The 23,450-nt window shown below is 40.7% G+C and overlaps 1 protein-coding gene across 3 annotated transcripts in view; it reads left to right on the top strand.

Annotated features, from left to right (window-relative positions):
• The window catches only part of LOC121276434 (cytoplasmic dynein 1 light intermediate chain 1-like), a 74,369-nt gene that overhangs the window by 27,023 nt on the left and 23,896 nt on the right, over positions 1-23,450 (top strand). For all 3 annotated transcript variants that reach the window (XM_041184829.1, XM_041184831.1, XM_041184830.1), the window contains 6 exons: positions 38-268; positions 8,476-8,645; positions 9,447-9,540; positions 10,649-10,784; positions 11,700-11,811; positions 12,383-12,442. In XM_041184829.1, the coding sequence (XP_041040763.1) occupies positions 38-268; positions 8,476-8,645; positions 9,447-9,540; positions 10,649-10,784; positions 11,700-11,811; positions 12,383-12,442 (803 nt within the window). The remainder of the gene's footprint in view (positions 1-37; positions 269-8,475; positions 8,646-9,446; positions 9,541-10,648; positions 10,785-11,699; positions 11,812-12,382; positions 12,443-23,450) is intronic.

Below are 23,450 nucleotides of genomic sequence, written 5' to 3'. Positions count from 1 at the left end.
TGTTTTATTTTTCTTTTGTGGGATCTTGTATTAACAGATCACACACGATGCAATGTTTGGATCTTGGATGGTGACACTTACCATAAAGGCCTCCTGAAATTTGCAGTTACATCTGATAACATAAAAGACACTTTACTTATGCTGGTGGTGGACATGTCCCGGCCTTGGATGGTAATGGATTCATTACAGAAGTGGGCCAATGTTGTTCGAGAACACATTGACAAACTAAAAATACCACCAGAGGAAATGAAAGAAATGGAACAGAGTTGTAAGTACTATGATGAATGGACATAGATAATGTTATGGCATGTAATAAATCGGTTACTGCAAATTTTTAGATGCTCAGAAGGCTTAGCATTAAATTTGATGCATTAGGTTCACTTAAAATTGTTATCCCCTGTAATAATGTAAAAGGATATTATGTATATTTTTTAACAATATCTGTAAAATTGTAATCTTTCCCTCTCCCCACCATGCCCTGTTGGCCACTGAAGAGTGATTACTACTTTGTAATCCCAAGTTGTTCCAATAGCCATAATCAAACAGTTGCTGACATAATGAATTTTACCTGTTGCCCCTCAGTATTGATGCAATACCTTTGTGACCAAACAGTCCAAATTTCAGCAAGAAAATTTCATTTTATACCATGGTGGCAAAGCTGTGTACTTTACTTTGGGCCGTCAAGTCTGAGCTCCTGGAATTAAAGTCTATTCTGTTTATAGGACAATACTATAAACACTTGACGTTACCTCAGTATCTCAATACTTTCAATTTCTGTGCCACCATGTTTTCAATCATGGGGTCCTTTCAAAACAAATCATTACTGTAAATGGAGGATCAGTATAGAACGACTCCTCCAAAACAGATTTTGAAGACCTAATAATTATTAATAAAATAATAATCCTTATCACACAGGTTCATAATCAGTCTTAAGAATGGAGATCAAGCTATCTTTTCTCAATAATTCTTTTCGTTAGGAGTTTGAAAGTATTAGATTATTTAAGTACTGAGTTAATTTAGCTCTTCTGTATTCTATCAAACATATAAAACCTAGATGCATATTTTTGAATCCATTTCTTTCCGTAACAATAATTTAATGGTGCTTATTGGATCTGGTAACTTGCGAAGTACTAAATGGAATCAAAGCAGGAGCTATGTTTAGATGATAATCATGGGGCAATACCCTTCAGCCAACAGCATTAAACATACTTCCTGAACTCGATGCGTAGAATTCTCTTTACCATTTCCTAAAATAAATCTTTGTAATCTAGCAGCTCATCCTTGAGGAAAAAACATTGTGTGCTAACAGTGGTTGTTGGGGTAACTTTCTTGGTTTGTTTTTGCATGGTCGCTTTACTTTCTCCTCGTAGGAGGAATTGGAGAGAGTGGAAGAGGAGGAAAGCTTTCTATTGTGTGAGCTTTCAAGAATGGCACCTAGACAGCTTAGCATTCTCCAGTTCAAGATGCTACATCACTCATTTGGATTGGAATGTTTCTTGGGTATATGACTGAAGAACTTGAACTGTTGTGCATTACAGCTGGTTTGGAAGGTAACCTCCATACTGCTGGTGATGACCACTGTGATTGTCTGCATGTTACAGGGGCCCCTCAAGCTCCAGTGAGTAGGCTGAACAAGCACTGCCACTGGTTTGCATTTTTGTTTGCACAAGAGAGGACATAATTCCCAAAACACTAGTATGCTGCACAGTTTGACTTACTCGTTCACTGTAACCCTGGTTCTTGTAATATAAAATAAAGGACACCAAGAACACAGTGTGTTTCATGAACTTAGGATATCCCAAAGTGCTCTACATCCAATGAAGTAATTTTGGAATGTAGTCACTGTTAAAATGTAGGAAACACATCAGCCAATATGCACACAACAAGCTCCCAAAAACAGCAATGTGGTAATGAGCAGATAATCTGCTTTTACGATGTTGTTTGAGGGAGAAATATTGGCTAGATAACGAGAATAATTCCCCTGCTGCTCTTTGAAATAGTGCCATGGGATCTTCTACATCCACCTGAGAGGGTAGACAGGGACTCTGTTTACATTTCATTCAAAAAATAGCACCTTTGACAGTGCATCAGCCTAGATTTTTGTTCTTCAATCTCTGGAGTTGAGCTTAGTCAGAAAATTATCTTGAACTTCATACTCATTTTGATGCATCTTTGGTACTTAATTTGAAGCTTTAAAATGATTTTATTTTGTAACATGTATCAGGCTATATCATTCAAAAGGACATTTTTACGCTTATAAAATTCCTGCAAACAGATGTAACTCTGCTGAAAGCATAATCCAATCATGGTATGGTTTTCAATGAAGGCCACTGGATTGCCATTAAAATACTCAAATTACCTAAGAGCACTAAAAAAATAAAAGAAGCCTGGGCTACATAATTGAGATGCTGCAGGCACTGCACAATGGCAAACACCGTTTGCTGCAATTTACTAACGTTTTTTTTAAAGAAAGTATTTTCAAGAGTTTCCACTGATATAATTTATGAAGCTGCTGCACATTTTATTTAGATGGTGCCCGAGGGAGGATTACCTTAATACATTATGATTTCTTGGTATTGTGTTTGCACTTAGAACACTGCAGGTTTTAGGATTGAGGCAGAGGCTTAAGCAGATACAGAAGTATGAGGATAGGTTGAAGCTACCACTTTCAGCAAAAGGTAAATGAGGCAACTGAACTTTACAGTAAATACTACATTACACAGGAACACAAAGTTCTCTCTTCCTACCTGATGAATACCAGTGGGCAGAAAGGTGTCCCCTCACACACATTTTTGTCATGCTCCCTATTTGACCATGTTGTGTTGCACTTTGGGATATCCTGAGGAGATGAAGGCGCTATTAGAAAGTAAGCTTTTTTTCTTAACATTCTTCATTAATACATGATGCGGTACCTTGTTGCCTTCAAAGGGTTTCCTAATGATAGAAGTTAACCCATTACATGTAACAAAAGTGAACTTGCTATGTATTCCAGGACCCTTGGAGCATCTGATGCTGTGGTCTGCATCCCCATTTACTTACCCAGTATTATCCAGTGATCCCTGCAGGAAAGTAATCATTTGTGTGAACATTTTCTGGGAGCAAAATAAAGATTAGTTTTGGTACCAGGCATGCTAAAATAGCTTGCTGGTCCACTCATGATAAATAGCCATTTGGACAAGTTAAGTACAAAGCTGCAAGCACTTGTAAGATCTTACCTCAGCAAGATATAACATTATCAAAAAAGAAGTTTGGAAGGTAAATAAATAAAAAGCAGAATGGGGTAAAAAGCAAGTGATTCTGATTTCTCTCCTAGTGCTTCAAATTGTCACGAGAAAATTGCATGTTATCTGATAGTTGTCTGAACCACTTACACTTTTACTTTTTAAGCTCTCCAATAAAACAATTTGGCCTTGCGAACAGTGCCACACAGTGTCAAAAAACCATTACTACAGTGACAATAAGATAAAAGCAAAATACTGCAGATGCTGGGAATCTGAAACAAAAACAAAAATAGCTGGAAAATCTCAGCAGTTCTGCCAGCATCTGCGGAGAGGAACACAGCTGATGTTTCGAGTCCATATGACTCTTCATCAGAACTGTTCATTACTGATGAACAGTTCTGATGAAGAGTCAGTCTGACTCGAAACTGTTCATCAGTGATGAACAGTTCTGATGAAGAGTCATACGGACTTGAAACATCAACTGTGTTCCACTCCGCAGATGCTGTCAGACCTGTTGAGTTTTTCCAGCGGTTTTTGTTACTACAGTGACAATAACAGTTGTCCATTAGGTCTCTGCAGCACTGGAGTTAGTTTGAAGTTGCGAGGGGACACTGGATACAATTGGTCACAGTGTAATCTTAAATGCAATTCATTCAGTCATATGGCTGGAAAATACTCATGTTTAGAAACAGATGCCAAACAGACAATATTGTATGACTATGTAGATTTCAGCTATGAAGAAAAGTCATAGGGACTTGACATGTTAACTCTGTTTCTTTCTCCACAGATGCTGTCAGGCCTGCTGAATTTTTCCAGCATTTCTGTTTTATGATAGTCCTTGTAGCATTTGCTAATGGTAATAAATAAAGTAAAGTTTTCTTGAAGATTTGCATTTCAGCTTTTCTTGCCATGCTCACCACATGATTTAGCAATGCAGTTCAACAAGACAAGGGACTCATTGTAACTATTTAAATTCATTCTTTCATGAGGCGTCGCTGACTAGGCTGCTATTTATTGCACATCCATAATTGCCCTCGAGAAGGTGGTGGTGAGCCACTGCCTTGAACTGCTTTTGTCCATAATGCTGTAAGGAAGGAAGTTTCAAGATTTTAACCCAACAACAGTGAAGGAACAGCGATATAGTTCCAAGTCAGGATGGTGCGTGGCATGGAGGAGAACTTGCAGGTGGTTGTGTTCCCATGCATCTGCTCCCTTGCTCTTCTAGGTGGTAGATGTCATGGGTTTGGAAGAATCTGTCAAAGGAGACTTGGTAAGTTGCTGCAGTGCATCTTGTAGATGGTACACACTGCTGCCACTGTGCATCAGTGATGGAGGGAGTGAATATTTAAGGTGGTGGATGGGGTGCCAATCAGGTGGGCTGCTTTGTCTTGGATGTTGTTGAGCTTCTTGGTTGTTGGAGCTACACTCACCCAGGCAAGTGGAGAGCATTCCATCACATTCCTGACTTGTGCCTTTTAGATGATGAACAGACTTTGGGGAGTCAGGAGGTGAGTTACTCTGCAGACTTCCCAGCCTCTGACCTGCTTTTGTAGCCACAATATTTATATGGCTGATCCAGTTTAGTTTCTGGTTAATGGTAACCCCCAGGATGTTGATAGTGGCAGATTCAGTGAAGGTAGTGCCATTGAATGTCAAGCAGAGATTTAGATTCTTTCTTGTTGGAGATGATTGTTGTTTGGCACTTGTATGGCATAAATGATGCTTGCCATTTACCAGCCAAGCCTGGATATTGTCCAGAATCACAGAATTGTTACAGTGCAGATGGAGGCCTGCACCAGCTCTCTGAGCACTTTAACTTAGTGCCAATCTCCTGTCTTTTCCTCGTAACCCTGCACGTTTGTTTCTATTTAAATAATCATCCAATGCCCTCTTGAACACATCAATTGAACCTGCCTCCACCACACTTCCAGGCAGTGCATTCCAAACCCAAACTACAAAAAGTTTTTTCTCACCTCGCACTTGCTTCTTTTGCAAAACACTTTAAAACTGTGCCCTCTGGTTCTCGATCCATTTACAAGTGGGAACAGTTTCTCCCTATCTACTCTGTCCAGACCCCTCATGATTTTGGAAATTTCTTTCAAATCTCCTCTTAGCCTTCTCCTCTCCAAGGTATTCAGTCCCAACTTGGAGGCGTTGTGGACAGCAAGGAAGGCTTTCAAAGCTTGCAGAGTGATCTGGACCAACTGGAAAAATGGGCCAGAAAATGGCAGATGGAATTTAATGCGGAAATGTGTGAGGTGTTACATTTTGGAAGGTCAAACCAAGGTAGGAGTGCGGAGGAACAAAGGGATCTGGGAGTTCAGATACATAGTTCCCTGAAAGTGGCGTCACAGGTAGACAAGGTTGTAAAGAAAGGTTTTGGCATACTGGCCTTCATAAATCAAAGTATTGAGTATAGGAGTTGGGATGTTATGGTGAGGTTGTATGAGACATTGGTGAGGCCAACTTTGGAGTATTGTGTGCAGTTCTGGTCGCCTAACTACAGGAAGGATATCAGGAAGATTGAGAGAGTGCAGAGAAGATTTACTAGGATGTTGCTGGGTCTTAAGGAATTGAGTTACAGGGAAAGATTAAACAGGTTAGGACTTTATTCCTTGGAGCGTAGAAGAATGAGGGGAGATATAGAAGTTTACAAAATTATGAGGGGTATAGACAGAGTAAATGCAAGTAGGCTCTTTCCACTTGGATTAGGAGAAATAAACACGAGAGGACATGGCTTTAGGGTGAAAGGGGAAAGATTTAGGGGGAACTTCTTCACTCAGAGAGTGGTGAGAGTGGAATGAGCTACCATCTGACGTGGTAAATGCGGGCTCACACTTAAGTTTTAAGAATAAATTAGATAGATACATGGATGGGAGAGGTCTGGAGGGTTATGGACTAGGTGCAGGTCAATGGGACTAGCGGAACAATATTTCGGCACAGGCTAGAAGGGCCGAATGGCCTGTTTTCTGTGCTGTAGCGTTCTATGGTTCTAACTTCTCCAATCTTTCCTCATAGCTGAAGTGTCTCATCCCTGGAACCATTCTCGCAAACCTCTTCTGCACTCTCTCCAATGCATTCACATCCTTCCTGTAGTGTGGCGCCCAGAACTGTACACATTATTCCAACTGAGGCCTAACCAGTGTCTTATATAAGTTCATCATAACCTCCCTGCTTTTACACTCTATGCCCCTATTAATGAAGCCTAGAATATTGTATGCTTTAGAAACAACTCTCTCTACCTGTCCTGCCACCTTTAATGACTTATGTACATATACACCCACATCTCTCTGCTCCTGCACACCCTTCAGAATGGTATCCTTTATTTTATACTGTCTCCATGTTCTTTGTACCAAAGTGCATCACCTCACAGTTCTCCGCATTGAACTTCATCTGCCTCCTATCTGCCCACTCCACCAATGTGTCAATGTCCTTTTGAAGTTCTACGTTGTCATCCTCTCAGTTTATAATTCTCCCAAGTTTTGTGTCATCGGCAAACTTTGAAATTGTCCCCTGCACATCAAGATCTAGGTCCAGGTCTTGCTGCATACGGACACGACCTTTTTTGTATCTGAGTCGTTGTGAATGGTGCTGAACATTGTGCAATCAGCAAACATCCCCATTTCTGATCTTATGATGGAGGGAAGTCATTGATGAAGCAGCTGAAGGATGGTTGGGCCTAGAACACTATGCTGAGGACCTACTGCACTGATATCCTGAGACAGAGATGATTGACCTCCAACAACCACAACCATTTTTCTTTGTGCCAGGTATGACTAACCAGAGGGAGAGTTTTCTCCCCAGTGATTCCCATTGACTTCAGTTTTGCTAGGGCTCATTGATGCTTCACTCGGTCAGTTGCTGCTTTGATATTAAGGGCATTCAATTGTACCTCACCACTTGAGTTCAGCTCTTTTGGCCATCTTTGGATGAAGGCTATAATGAGGTCAGGACCTGAGTGGCCCTGGTGGAACCCTAACTGAGTGCCAGTGAGCTGGTCACTGCTGAGTAACTGCCGCTTGATAGCACTGTCGATAACCCCTTCATCACTTTGCTGATGATCGAGAGTAGAGTGACGGCATGGTAATTGGCTGGGTTGGATTTGTCCTGCTTTTTGCAGACAGGACGTACCTGGGCAGTTTTCCACATTGCCAGTTAGATGCCAGTGTTGTCGCTGTACTGGAACAGCTTGGCTAGGGGTGCGGCTAGTTCAGAAGCACCAGTCTTCACTACTATTGGCAGAATGTTGTCAGGGCCTATAGCTTTTGTACTATCCAGAGTCTTCAGCCATTTCTTTATCATGTGGAATGAATCAAATTGGCTGAAACCTCTGATGCTGGGGACAGCCGTAATGGATCATCCACTCAGCACTCCTGAATGAAGTTGGTTGCAAATGCTTCTGCCCTGTCTTTTGCACTGATGTGCTGGGCTCCCCTGTCATTGAAGATGGGAATATTTGTGGAGCTGCCGCCGCCTCTAGTTATATAATTGTGCACCACCATTCATGACTGGATAAGGCAGCAGTGCAGCTGTTGATCTTCGTAGCGCAGAGCAGCAAGTAAAATTCTTAGTTTTGACACCAAATCTAAGTAATGTAGTGTCTTTTAATTTACTGTACCCATGATCTACAAAATTATATATTGGAAAATATCTTAAGTGTACAAAAATTGCGTCCACCTCCTTTCACCTCTCAATTGCCATGCCCTTGCACCGCCACCCATGGCTGCAGACTCTGCCATCGAGCACCCTGCGCTCTAAAATGTTGATTGTATTGCTATGTATGACCATCAGCACAAGTATTGTGAAATTTGTATTTAGCATTCCCTGTCAACAAAACACGCCCTGAAAAAGCGTGTAAAATTCTGCCAAACAATGTATGATGAAAAATATGAACATTTGGTTTGTCGTTGGTACTTTTTGTTTTAACTGAGCAGGTGTTGAAGGACCATTAAATCTTTGCAATTAAGTAATGATTGTTTGCTTTTTCTCAAATAACTATTCACTGAACATAATTTGTGAAATGCTATCTTTTTTAATTGTAAAAAAAAACCCTTACAAACGTAGATTACAAAAATAGCAACTATTTATGATTTTGCTAACTTTTTAAACTCCTTGCCTTCAGTAACTTCTCAATTTCACAGTAAATGAGAAACTACATGAACTATATTGTGTATCACTAAGGTGTAAATTTTGAAATTGTATTCATTAGGCCCTGTAGAATAAAATTTTTTAACTTATTTTTTTCTATATACAGTGATGAAAGAGTTTCAAGAATATGAAGAGCCAGATAAGGAAGTACCAGCTTCACCACAGCGAAGAAACACTGTGTTGCAAGAAACTGATGAAGAAAGTGTGGTCTTACCTCTAGGTTCAAATACACTTACACATAATCTTGGGATTCCAGTCCTAATAGTTTGCACCAAGGTTTGTGTATGAAAAGTCTTAAAATTTGATTTATCAAATTGTTTTGCTTGAGTATGTTTTGTGTGACACAGTGCCTGTCTTTTGTCTCTTTTTAAAACCTTCAATGACTGGGGGAAATATTTGCACATTAAGAATGGTTCTTGGTCTCTGAAGTGTTTTTCCAGATTCTTAGCTGCAAAAGTTTAGGAATCATGTCAAAGTTTATTCTCATTGGTAAGCTTTCCCCTTTATTTGGCAGTTTGTCAATTTAAACTCCCCTGGATTAATCTTTAATTTAGCAAATGGTCGTCCTGCATAAAGGAATAAACATAGACTTTAGACAATGCCTGTGCTACTTTTCATTGTGCTGTAGAGCCCAAAAAATAAGTGAAGTGCAACATTCTATTGACATAACACAACAAAATGTTGACTACTAATAAAACTTGTATGCATGAATATGATAAGTCCCAGTGACCGTCCTTAACAAGGTGCACCATTATTGGCAGTCAATGCACCTGGCAACCAATATTCCTCTATCATCATCGTGTGGGTAGCTCTCTGAAAGTTTACAGCATAAAAAGGAGTCCTTGGCATTCTTTGCTAGAACAATTAAAAACTAATCTAATTGAGAGTTAAAACTCTGTGATGCCTTTGTGATGCGCTTAAGTGAAAAAAATTTAACCAGGTAAGTTTTATGTTTTCGTTTTTTTTAACTTAAGTGAGCAGCTAGATGAGTGACTTTTTTGGTTTATTCCTTTCTAAATAACTGTCGGTAAAAATTAGACGGAGCTAGTACAGTTATTCTGTATGTGTTATCTGCAGTGTGATGCAATTAGCCTACTGGAAAAGGAACATGACTACAGAGATGAACACTTTGACTTCATTCAATCACACATCCGTAGGTTCTGCCTACAGTGTATCCTTTATACTCTTATCTTGATACTGTAATGCTACAGACATACTCATCCATTCCTTTACACAGCAAATATGTCATGATGCTTGCAAGTGAAAAGTTCTGACATTTTGAAGCTTGTTTCATTCAGAAGCATCCTGTATCATGAAAAATTTTGGAAACTTGCTTTCCAGTCAAACGTAATTTCAACTGTTTAGGAAAATTATCTGCTGGGGCAAAAAATGCATGAATTATGCAGAAGGTGATGGTATACAATGAAAGGAAAGCGCATGATAAAAATTATCAAACTGTATAACCACATTTGATCAGTCTTCGTAAAAATACTGAATGAAAATTCTTTGGCTGTTTTAATATTTTTAAGCTATTTGTCATTTATGAAGATTGTATCGATATAGCTAAACAACTCCATTTTAGAAATTACAAATGAGGGAAGGGAAGTGAGATTGATGCTGGTATTGGGCCACCTGGTTGGGATGTTGATGCCCTCAATTGGATTAGATGGGAATTTCTATGATTCTATCTCAGCAACCATGTAAGAATGCCCAAGTTACAATGGTACGTGACTTGGAGATTATGGTATTCAAAGATTTTGCAATTCGTGTCCTTAGCCGTCAAGGTGAAGGGAAAGGCTGTTGAAGTAAACTTGATGAATTGTTGCAGTGACTGTGTTGCCTGCCACTTGTTAGTCCAAGTTTGATTATTGACTAGATCTGCCAATTACTGGCATGGACTGGTTCATTAATGGGGTTACGAGTGGTGCTGAACACTTTTGAATCATTTGAAAAGTACCCCAGTCCTGAGATTATGATGGAGGGAAGGTATAGGCTGAGCACCACCCTGAGGAGCTCCTGCAGTAATACGCTAAGGTTGCAATAATTAAGTTCCTAGAGCCACGAATGATCTCTTTTGTGTCAGGTATGATTCCAACTACTGGAAGGCTTTTGACTTGACCCCACTGTAATCTCAGATGTCCTAGGAACTGCCTGTTGTACTTGATAGATACTTCTGTAACTTATATGAAAGCAGTTTAGCATCATAGGCTAATCACCTTGTTAAATCATAGCTGTTATATGGATTTCTTCTGATATCTTCCTTAATGCAGATATTTTAGATGGTGCAGCGCTTATTTATACTTCAATAAAGGAAAATAAAAATATTGATTTAATGTATAAATACCTTGTCCATAAATTATATGGATTTCCTTTCCATTCGCCAGTACTAGTTGTGGAAAAAGATGCAGTATTTATGTAAGTTTGAAGTTTTGAGTTCAAATTACAGTAGATGTTCTTATTAAAATTTGTGTGTTAGAAATGAAAACTTGTTTGGAACTGAAACTTATTTTTAACTTTAGATTTTTGAAAACATTTATCCTTTTGTGGTAATTTAAATGAGCTATCCTGTTTAATTCTGCCCTAAGCTAATTAAAAACAAAATTTGATTGCGATTCCAGTATTTCATGTTGCCTTTACATACATTTCATTCAGTATCTTTTAAAATATGCAGTAAAATTAGTAGTATCTCCAGGAATGAATGCTTTGATTGGCATCTCTGCATCATGCTGACTGCCAGGAAACCTACTCAGACTTGCAAATCAAAGAACACGAGTACAGAGGTAACTCCTCAAAACTGACCGGAGAACAGATATTTTTCTTAAAAACATATCAAGGTTTTTTTTATTTGTTATATTTCTGTGTCTCACCATTGTTTGTTTGGACCTCATTTGACCTAATGGATGGATAGCTCCATTTGAATGTTATGAGAAGACATTAGTTTTCTCTGTCTAGACTTCACAGAAATATCTGTATACCTTGATACCATTCAATTGTGATATAGTTGGTTAGCATTAGGTTTCCTGGCATTACTAGCTTTTATAGCACATGTTTAACAGTTTTAACTTCTCTATTTATTATTTATTAGCTTGCATTGTGTCTCAAGTTTGGGGGACAAATTAATTGTTTTGCCAAAATAAATCAATTTCAAATGTGTTGATTTATTGCTGCAATTTTTGAAGAAGGAAAAAACAGCAAAGCAGTATAGCTTGCAGTTGATGATGTTAGCCTTTATTAATGGATGTGCTGTAAACATTTTCTGCTAGATGTGTTTTGGGTTCTGTGTCTTTTAATGCTGTACTTTTTTTTTAAATCAAATATGTTCTCCTGTAGTCCAGCAGGATGGGACAATGAAAAGAAAATAGGAATTTTGCATGAAAATTTCCAGTCTTTAAAAGCTGATGACAAATTTGAAGATGGCATTATGAAGCCTCCAGTAAGAAAGGTAACTTTTTCCCCCAAATAATATTATCTGTATCAAATCATGCTGACAATATTTGAGATTCTATATTTAACAGTTACCTGACTAAGCTGTAATAACAGTACCAAGAATCTGGATAAGTAGAAAACTTCCTTACAGATTCTAACAGTTTTGCGCACTAATACCTCAAAAGTATTGTCATTTAAGTTATATTGCAAATCTGACTGATACTGGTTCATAATTTGCATTATCAATTATGTCCCAAAATTTTAATAATTTAAAGCTCTGTTTTCACTTTGCAAAATATTGCACTTAACCAATTTTTTATCAACTGCATTGTCCATTCATAAAAGTGATGGCTTTTCACCACAGGCTATGACTATTGCTAATGCAATTCCAAATTATCATAACCATCCTTATATACTACAGCTGAAGAGAGGGAAGATATAATTTCATTAAGATTAAAACAACTTGCAGATATTAAATTATCCTACTTACCACTCCCAAGATATTCTGTAATATCTTCCAATCTAAATATCGAGATACATTTTGTTGTATTGTAGACTCACAATTTTGACAATCTGTTTTCTTGCAGTTTGTACATGAAAAGGAAATTTTATCAGAAGATGATCAAGTCTTTCTTATGAAGCAACAGGTAAAACGTTTCATATTTCCTATTTATGTATCAATTACTATAGTTTCTTTATCTTTATTTAAATAACTTCCTGTGCTCATTCAGAGTAACTTCAGTGCTGGAAGTAGAACATTTTCTATTTCAGGCATATTATGTCCACATCAGGTCTCATGTAGCAAGATTGGAAGTAAAGAATAAATCTCCCTATAAACTTCCTAAGTAGTGCCATAAACTCTGAAGAGCACATCCTACTACAACAGTATAACATTTTAATTTTGTACTTGCCAACTGTGGGACACATGTCATGCTGGACCTTTCTAGTCAGCAGAGAGGAAACTTTCTAGGCTGCATTTGAATTCAGACTTTAGTATTGATTGGTTATCAATTCTTTGGTTAGTTCATTGTTGTTTAAAAATCTCTGCCTTGATTTTATTGCAGTTGATACTGAAAGGCCCTATAGTAAATAAAGTAGCCTTAATTCTGTTTTTAGGATGGTTCTGAATCCCTTTATAGCATATATCACGGGTAGAACCCATTGCAAAAGTTTTATTTTATCTTTTCATGGAATGTCAGTGGTGCTGGTAAGACCAGTATTTATTGTCCACCCTTAATTATCCAGAGAAGATGAGCAACCGCTATGAACTACTGCAGCCTATGTGGTGTGGTTGAGCTCCAGTGTGGTTAGGGACTTCCAGGATTTTCTCATCTACAGTGAAGAAATAGTGATAGTTTCAAGTCAGGATGGTGTGTGACTTGGAGGGAAACTTCAAATGATGGTGTTCTCGTAAGCCTACTGCCTTTGTTCTTCGAAATGGTAGAGACAGAGTTTGGAAGGTGCTGTTGCAGGAGTCTTGGTGATTTGCTGCAGTGTATCTTGTAAATGGTACACACTGCTGCCACTGCTTTTTGGTGGAGGGAGTGAATATTTAAGATGATGGACGAGATGCCTTTCAAGTGGGCTGCTTTGTCTTCAGTGGTGTTGTGCTTCTTAAATGTTGTTGGAACTATACTCATCCTGGCAAATGGAGAGTATTCCATCATACTCGTGATTTCTACCGTATAGGTGGTGGACAGGGTTTGGGGAGCCAGGAGGTGAGTTACTTATCCCAGAATTCCCAGCCTCTTGTCAGCCCTTGTACCTACATTATTTTAATGGCTGATCTAGTTACATTTCAAGTCAATGGGAAATTGGTGGAGCATTCAGAGAATGTCAATGGGAGATGGTTAAACTGTTTCTTGTTGGAGATGGTTCATTGCCTGACACTTGTGTAACACGGAAATTACTTGCCATTTACAGCCTAAACCTGAATGTTGTCCAGGCCTTGCTGTATGTGAGCATTGACTGCTACTGTATCTGAGGAGTTGCAAATTTTACTGAACATTACAATCACCACAAACATCCCCACTTTTGACCTAATGAGGGAAGAAGGTCATTGATTAAGCTTCTCAAGATGGACTTAAGACATCATAGTGAGGAACTCCTGCAGCAATGTTCAGGGACTGAGATGATTGGCCTCCAACAACCACAACTATCTTCCTTTGTGGCTCCAACCTGTTTTCCCCAGATTTTCATTGACTTCAATTTTGCTAGAACTTCTGTTGCCACACTCGGTCAAATGCTGTCTTTATGTCAATTGCAGTCACACTCACCTCGTATTTCGGCTCAGACCAAGGCTTTAATGAGGTCGGGAGCTAAGTGGCCATGGCACAACTCCAGTGGAGCGGTGAACAAGTTATTTCTGAGTTAGTGCCACTTAACAACAGTGTTCATCACTTGGATGATTTGAGAGTAGACCATGGGATGGTAATTGGCTGGATTGGATTTGTCCAGCTTTTTGTAGACAGAACATAGCTGGGCAGTTTTCCACATTGTTGGCAGATGCCATGTTGTAGCTATACCAGAGCTGTGTAATTAATGGACAGACGCTCTAGCGTATGCTTGTCCAGCCCCTGGCCCACAGGCCAGATGAGGCACGCAATGCCCCTCTATCCTGGCCCATGGAGCCAATGTTCAAAATGCTGGTAAGATGTGTATGGAAGATTCTGCCCTCCGATCAGCAGCAAATATGGGAGAGAAATGGTCTCTAATTGGAGGAGCAGCAGGATGCTTCCTTCAGCCTGAGGTCTGAATGCTGGCAGCGTCGGCGAGTCTGCTGGGCAGCAGTAGAGGTTTTCAGGAAGGTCGGGGAAGAGAGGCTGGCAGGCTGCCGGGAGGGGTGCGGAGAAGAAACAGCCAGGTGGAGAGAGAAAGAGGGAGAGACTGACTGACTGGTGGGGGCAACAAGACCCCCAACACACAGATGGTGGTGGTTGCAGCTGGAACCTGGGGCAGTTGAAGTGTTAGACAGGTCGGGGAGAAAGAGTCTACAGCCGTCCTGAACCTCTCCTCAGCATTTCAGTCACTAAACCACCTGGGCCTGGTGAGTGTGAGTGTTGGGGGGAAAAGGTGTTGCGAGTGTGGCGGGGAGGGTGTTGTGGGGGTGCATGTGTGGGAGAGAGTGGGTGTGTGTGTCTGTTTCACCCACACCCTCCACACACACTCACACCAACATCCACTCACACAGTGGGTACAGGTGAGTGAGTGAGCACCAAGGCTGCGAATGAGCCAGACGTGCACACTCTCGCCCTCTCACGCTCTAATGATTGTCTTTATTATTAATTTTTTAATATTATTGATCTGTTGCTTTTTTTTTAGCTCAGCAGGTTGTTTCTTTTCTTCATACCTCAACTTGTTTGGAAATTCTTTTTAATGTTATGCCAACCCTTATCTTTCCGAAATTTGTTTATCAGTCCCTTGAGTGAGGAAAGAATTGAAATGTGACCTGTTGTGCGAAAAGGTTGGACAAGCCTGTTCTTGGGTATATAAATGGGTGTTATGATAACTTAGAACTAATTTATCAGTTTAAAGTATAAAATGGCATACTGCATTCGAGTTTATGCCACCCAGTTGGCTTCTGACCAGTACCTTTTCTTAACCTTGTCTGTTGAAGGTAACAGGATTTGCATTTACCAAAAGCATTTGAGGTTTGACGAACAAAACGTGAACTCCGAGTTGGGACGTCTTGTGGAATGTTTGAAAAGTTGCTACAAACCTGCTATGTTTAGTAATGTCACAAGTTTATGCTGTACCTGAGACCACTATTCCGATGAGTGTCTGATTTCCTATTCCAAGTATCTAAGCAATTTGTAGCGAGCCCAGTATTTGAACAGGAAAACCCAATTGCTGTAGTTCAGCTGATACAATGTGATGTAATCCGTTATGATTGAAAGTGCCCCTCTGCTACATTTCTGCTGATGTTACAAATAAGTGAAACATCTAGTTCAAAATGTCCAGAATCTAGATCTTCTCTGTGGATCGCCACCTTGAGGTGTTGGAGAGGCTGTGTTCTGACGATCCCTTGAGTGATGCTGTTTGGAGCTCCATGCTCCTGGTAGGGCCACACATGGCGGCAAGGTCAAAGAGAAGAGCCAAACAAAATGTGGACCAAGAAGTCCTCAATAGCAGAAAAGGCAAAGGAAGATTGTGTTTCATCGACTGTGAGAACAGAAGGCGGCTGAAGTGGCAATGTCGTTGTGGCTGACCAACAACCCGTCAAGATCGGGTGGACAATGATGGTGCCCCAAGATACCTACATTAAACAAAATCATGGACAGGCTTCTACCAGGGTTCATCTGCCAAGTCCGATGGCAATGGAGAATTGACGACAGGGACAGACAGGGTTGTGAACCTGGGAGGCTCTGGTCAAGAAACTGCAAACAGACAACAGATGCATGAAGGTGATTGAGCACCTGTTAGGACTGAAGTGTCTTTGGGCAGCAGCATCTGTGACTGAGCAGTCCCAGAATACCCTCCGCTCACCTCAGATGGGGAGGGTTCTAGAAAAAGTTCCCTAAAAATAGGTTGTCCTGCTTTCTCCTGGCAGAGCAACCATACCCAGTGAGGATCACCATCTTTGTATTCAAAGGAAAAAGCACTAAATTTTGCCACTTGGTGTTAGAGTACTCATGGACAATCTCAAGGGTGACCATCTAGGTAGAAGGAAGGCAGTCGTATCAGGAGAGCTGTCAAGACTCCAAATTCACATTGCTGTCCTCAGTGAGACTCACCTTCCAGGAATAGGGCAGCTGAATGAACGAGCAGGGGGCTATACCTTTTACTGGAAAGAAGTTGAAAACAACCCTCATGTCTGTGGTGTTGGTTTTGCCACCTGGAATAGGATCTTGGATACACTGCCAGAACTCTCCAACTGTATAAATGAAAGACTAGTGACACTTCACCTAGAGCTCAGCCGGAACCAATATGCCCGCATCATCAGCATTTATGCCCCAACCCTCAACTGCAATGAAGATGTTGGAAAGTTCTATTCTGGCTTGATGAAGTCCTCACTGCAATTCTGAAAAGACCAGATCATCCTTCTGACAGACTTTTAATGCCAGGCTTGGCCGTGACTCCAATGTCTGGAGTGGCACCATTGGGAAAAACGGGATGGGATAAACCAGTGCAAATGGCATCCTCCTGATGATCAGCATGGCCTCATAACACACAGTCTCTTCTGCCAGAAGAACAAATACAAAAGCACATGGAGGAACCCTAGCTGAAAACACTGACACCTCCTGGAATATGTCATTGTTTGGGTCAAAGACTTAAGTGATGCCTGTGTCACTTGCTTCATGTGGGGGCCTGCTGGACAAATCAACAACTTGTTTGATTGGTGATGAACATCCACCTAGCATCAAGACATCACAAGGCCCAAAAATACAAGTAGAATAAGATCAATGTCTCGGCCCTAAAATAGCCCAATCAAAGAGAAGAATTCAGAGTGCAACTCTCAGCCAATCTGGAAAATCTTCACATACCAAACGCAATTCCAGAACAGTGGAACCAAATAAAGTCAGCTGTACTATACTCCTGTGCCCATACCATTTGGTTTGAGCACTGTCGTCACTAGGACTGGTTCGGCATAATTGCTCAATATAGAAGGAATAAAAACAAGCAGCCTTCATTGCCTCACTGAACAACCTAAGGTCATAACTCAAGAAAGCAATCTTACATTTAAAAAAACCAACAAAACCTGCGGAACAAAAACAGAAACAGAAATACCTGGAAAAACTCAGCAGGTCTGGCAGCATCGGCGGAGAAGAGTACAGTTGACGTTTCGAGTCCTCATGACCCTTCAACAGAACTAAGTAAAAATAGGAAAGGGGTGAAATATAAGCTGGTTTAAGTTGGGGGCGGGGGGGGGTTTGTTGGGACAAGCAGCCAGTGATAGGTGGAGATAACCAAAAGATGTCACAGACAAAAGAACAAAGAGGTGTTGAAGGTGGTGATTTTATCTAAAGGAATGTGCTAATTAAGAGACAGGACAGATAAGATATAGATAGCTCTAGTGGGGGTGGGGGAATACTAAGAGGCAGAAATAAACAATGGTCGAAATACATTTAAAAATAATGGAAATAGGTGGGAAAAGAAAAAAATCTATATAAATTATTGGAAAAAACAAAAAGGAGGGGGAAGAAACGGGAAGGGGATGGGGATGGAGGAGAGAGTTCAAGATCTAAAATTGTTGAACTCAATATTCAGTCCGGAAGGCTGTAAAGTGCCTAGTCGGAAAATGAGGTGCTGTTCCTCCAGTTTGCATTGAGCTTCACTGGAACAATGCAGCAAGCCAAGGACAGACATGTGGACAAGAGAGCAGGGTGGAGTGTTGAAATGGCAAGCGACAGGGAGGTCTGGGTCATGCTTGCGCACAGACCACAAAGCGGTCACCCAGTCTGCGTTTGGTCTCTCCAATGTAGAGGAAACTGCATTGGGAGCAACGAATGCAGTAGAATAAGTTGAGGGAAGTGCAAGTGAAATGCTGCTTCATTTGAAAGGAGTGTTTGGGCCCTTGGATGGTGAGGAGAGAGGAAGTGAAGACCTGATTGGCATACCAGCTGAGTTGGCAAACCTTTGCCCATATCAAGGCCCCATGCACTCATCCTACAGATTTGGGAGGAAAAGCTCGCCACTGCTCTCCTCCTCCCCCCCACCACCACCACTCTTCAACTTCAGGAATGTAACAATTCTTCAAGAGGGAGATAAATCATACTGTGGAAACTATTGGGATATTTTTGTCTATCGCAGGGAAAATCCTAACACGCATTCTCCTGAATAGCCTACTTCCTGAGGAAATCCTAAATGTTCCCCAAGACGTTGTAACTTTAGGCCCTCCAGAGGCACCTCTGACATGGTCTTTGTTGCCGGACAAATCCAATAAAAATTTCAAGAACAACAACAGAATCTCTTCAATGCATTTATTGACCTGACCAAAGTATTTGTCTCAATAAATCACGAGGCTCTCTAGATTGTGTTCCAAAGATTTCGATGTCCAAGAAACTTGATCACAATCCTGCAATTGTTTCCTGATGATATGACAACAACTGTCTTGAGGTTAGAGAGCTGAAACAGTTGCTTTCAAAATCCGGACTGGGATCAAGCAAGGCTATGTGACAGGCCTGTACTATTTACAATCTGCCTGATAGTGGCTATTCACCTTATCAAAGATCAACTGCCTCTGGTTTCCGTATTAAATAATGTCTAGATGGAGAACTCTTTAACCTTGGTCGTCTCCGTGATGCACACAAACTGACCTTCATGGATATACGCAATCTACAGTTTGTGGATGACAGCAGAACGGGCAGTGGCACTGCACCAGATTTGCAAGCAACTCGATCTCTTCAATTTTGCAAACAAGAAACTGCCTATCTTTAACTGTTGCCAAAACTAAATTCTGATATCAACCCACACCTGGTCGGCCAAAATATTTAATTCCCATATATGTTGCAGGAGAAACTCTGTGGAGCACTTCCCATACCTTGGCAGCCAGCTATCTCAAAAGGCCGCCACTGACAAGGAGATCAACGGATCAAAGTGCAGCAGCATTGACCTTAATGACTGAGTGGAGCTTGCTAATAATCGTTCAGAACAGTGACAACTTGTCCATCAAGCTGCATCACACTTCAAGCCCCAATGCCTTAATAATGAGGCAGAGCGGCAGCAGAGAAGGAAAGAAAAGGAAGCAAACGCTGTACTTAGATCCCACTATCTTGCAGGACATCCTGCCCTATATCCCCAAAGATATCCAGATTGAGAATCAGCCTCTTTAGTCACATGAACACCCACGGCAGAAACTTACAACCATGCGTAAATGTCATCCTCAAATCAAATGGCTGGGTTCTGGGGCAATTCTATTGAAGTATTTTGAGTTAACTGGGTTTTAATCCAGAAAGTAGCCAATACTATGATATTTTCAAGGCAAAAATGCTTCATTTTTGTTCCATGTATTACACGACACTTTCTGCATTTTGAGTTTATTGTAGTAAAAGGTTGAAGCAATTTGAGAGAATCAGGTACAATAGAAAAGAATGAACAGGTGACAACTGAAGTAAATGAGAATTATAGCAAATACAGTAGCGCACTCAACAAATATTGAGGTGCCTCTACTCAGTATGAAGGCAGTGATACAAAAGCAAAATACTGCCGATGCTGGAAATACTCATCAGATCAGGCAGCGTCTGTGGAGAGGGAAATAAAGTTAACATCGCAAGCCAGTGACTTTTGATCAGAGCTAACTAAATGGCTATTTTAAATTCCAGAAACATTAAGCGCTCATAGAAAAAAAATCATCCAAATATTTTTTCCAAAAGTAATTTAAAGTGTAAAACTTCCCATCAAATTTTGAAAATATTCATGAGCACAGTTGATGGGACTTTAAATCAGTTCCCTCAGCCACTTCAGTACCATATTGCAATAGACATGAACACATCAAATATCACAAACATTAAAGCACCTGAAACAGACCTCAGAATCAAACGAATCTAAACAATCCTGCTATACTCTCCTCATGACTATTGTCTAGGTTAGCCACAGTGTCATGGAAAGCAGAGGTCGATAGATTTCTAGATACCCATGAACATCAAGGGCTATGGGGATAGTGCAAGAAGATGGCGTTGAGATAAAAGATCAGCCATAATCTAGTTGAATGGTGGAGCAGACTAGAGCAGCCCAAATCACTTACTCTTGCTCCTAATTTCCTATGAGCTACAATAAATCTGTGTTTGCCACATGCCTTTAATAGCCCTTAAACCAAGACACCTAGACAATCCATGACAAACACGACTGCAGTAAGTGTAAGCAGCTTGAGGAATTCAGGATCAGGATTATTAATCTGGAAGCCGAAATGCAGACACTGCGCAACATAAGGGATGGGGAGAAATACCTGGATACTTTGTTCCAGATGACAGTCACACCTCTTAGAATTGGGTCATCTGTTTTGATCAGCAGTGAGGAACAAGAGGATGTGACTGTCAGTGAGGCAGGCAATGGGTCCGAGCAGTAGAGGAGGAGCCGCAGGCTTTGCAATCCTCAAACAGGTTTGAGGTGTTCACAACCTGTGTGGTTGAAAGCAAAGTCTGCAAGGTGGATGAGCTGGCTGGCCTTGGCACCGTGGTACAGGAAGCCATTCAAGTTGGGGGAGCAAAAAGGAACGTAGTGGTAGTAGGGTATAGTATAGTGAGGGGGATTGACACTGTTCTCCGCAGCAAAGAGCTAGAGTCCAGATGGCTACGTTGCCTGCTCACTGCCAGAGTTCAGGACATCTGTTCAGAGCTGGAGAGGAACTTGCAGTGGGAGAGGGAGGATCCAGTTGTCGTGGTCCATGTGCATACCGATGACATAGGTAGAACTAGGAAAGAGGTTCTGCAAAGTCAGTATGATCGAGCTAGGTACCAAATTAAGAAGCAGAACCTCAAAGGTAATAATCTCTGGATTATTACCTGAGCTATGTGCAAATTGGCATACGGCAAATAAGATTAGAAAGACGAATGCGTGGCTCAAAGACTGGTGTGTGTGAAGTGGGTTCTGGTTTGTGGGGCACTGGCACAGTACAGTGGAAAGTGGGGGCTGTACCGTTGGGATGGTTTATACCTGAACCGTGCTGGGAATAGTGTCCTTGCAAATCGCATAACTAGGGAAGTAGAGAGGGCTTTAAACGAAACAAGAGGGTGAGGGATCAAGCTTGGGTAGATGTAGCAAATCAAGGGGTAGAGTCAAGACAGGAGAGCAAAAAGGTAATATGAGAAATGAGGGTCGGAGAATGGCAGGAAGGGACAGAGAGAAAAAAACCTAAGAATACATTAACATCAAGACTAGACGTTATAAAGGTTACAAAAAGACAAAACTGAAGGTTCTCTACATGAATGCACGTAGCATTCATAACAAAGTAAATGAATTGATGGCCCATATTGAAGTAAGTAAATATGATCTGATTGCAATTATGGAGGACGCGGCTGCAGGACAACAAAGATTGGGTCCTTAATATTGAAGGATACATGGCATTCAAGAAGAATAGGAAGCTAGGTGGAGGGGTAGCACTGTTAATTAAAGAGGGCATTGGTGCAATAGTTAGAGATGACTTTGGTTCAGGAGATCAGGATGTAGAATCGATGTGGGTGAAGATGAGGAATAGTGGGGAGGGGAAGTCATTAGTGGGGCAATAATCATGGGTGATTTTAATCTACACACAAAATGGAAAAATCAGATTGGCAGTAATAGCCTGATTGAGTTCTTAGAATGCTTTCGAGATTGGTTCCAGGACATGCTGCTCTAATAAACTATCAGAGAGCAGGTTATATTAGATTTGGTATTGTGTAACGTGACAGGATTAATCAGTGACCTCAGAGTAAAGGCACTCCTAGGTAGCAGCAACCACAATGATTGATTGAATTTTACATGCAGTTTGAAAGGGAAAACAGTGGGTCTAAGACTAGTATCTTAAACTTAAATAAGAGCAACTATGTGGGGACGAATGCTGAGCTAGCTGAAATGAACTGGGAAACTAGGCTAGAGGATAGATCAATAGAGAAGCAGTGGCAGACATTTAAGGGGATATTTCAGAGTATTCAGAATAAGTACATTCTTACTATAAAGAAAAATTCTAAGGGGAGGACTCACCATCTGTGGTCAACTAAAGATGTTAAGGAAAGCATCAAACTTAAGGGAAAAGTATACAGCTCCGCAAAGATGAGCGGTAAGACAGATGATTGGACAGAATATAAAGAATGGCAGAGAATGACTAAAAGGTTAATCAGGAGAAGTAAATTAGAGTATGAGAGGAAGCTAGCTAGAAACGTATAAACGAATAGCAAGAGTTTCTAAACAGAAAAAGTAAAAGTTAAAACGGAAAAGAGTAAGTAAAGTGAGTGTTGGTCCTCTAGACAGTGACAGTGGGGAGGTAATAGATAATGAAGTGGTGGAAGAAATGAACAAATATGTTGTTTCTGTGTTCACTATAGAGGATACAAAAAACATTCCAGTAATAGCTGCAAATCAGGAGGTGAATGGGAGAAAGGAACTTGGTGAAATTGAAATCACTAAGGAAATGATACTGAACAAATTGATGGAGCTGGAGGCTGGCAAGTCTTCGGGCCCCAATGGAGTGCATCCTAGGGTCTTAAAGGAGGTGGCTAATGAGGTAGTCGATGAGTTGGTGTTAATTTTCAAAAATTCGCTAGATTCTGGAAAGGTTCCATCAGATTGGAAAATAGCAAATACAACCCCTCTATTCAAGAAGGGAGGGAGGCAGGAAACTATAGGCCAGTCAGCTTGACGCGTGTCATGGGAAAGTTATTAGAATCGATCATTAAGGAGGTTAAAGCTGGGCACTTAGAAGAACTCAAGGCAATTAGGAAGAGCCGGGATGGTTTTGTGAAAGGAAAATCATTTTTAACCAATTTATTGGAGTTTTTTGAAGGAGTAAATGCGCAGTGGATAAAGGAGAGCCTATAGACGCAATGTTCTTGGATTTCCAGAAGGCATTTGATAAGGTGCCACATCAGATTATTACAAAAAATAAAAGCACATGGTGTAGTGGGTAACATATTAGCATGGCTGGCAGAAAACAGAGAGTATGCATAAATGAGTCTTTTTCTCGTTGGCAGGATGTGACGAATGGCATCCCACAAGGGTCTTTACTTGGGGCCTCAATTTTTT

The sequence above is a fragment of the Carcharodon carcharias genome, chromosome 3 (genome assembly GCF_017639515.1).
Source record: "Carcharodon carcharias isolate sCarCar2 chromosome 3, sCarCar2.pri, whole genome shotgun sequence".
Taxonomy (NCBI): Eukaryota; Metazoa; Chordata; class Chondrichthyes; order Lamniformes; family Lamnidae; genus Carcharodon; species Carcharodon carcharias.
The sequence above is the reverse complement of the archived record's forward strand: the minus strand, read 5'-3'. Positions and strand labels throughout refer to the sequence as shown.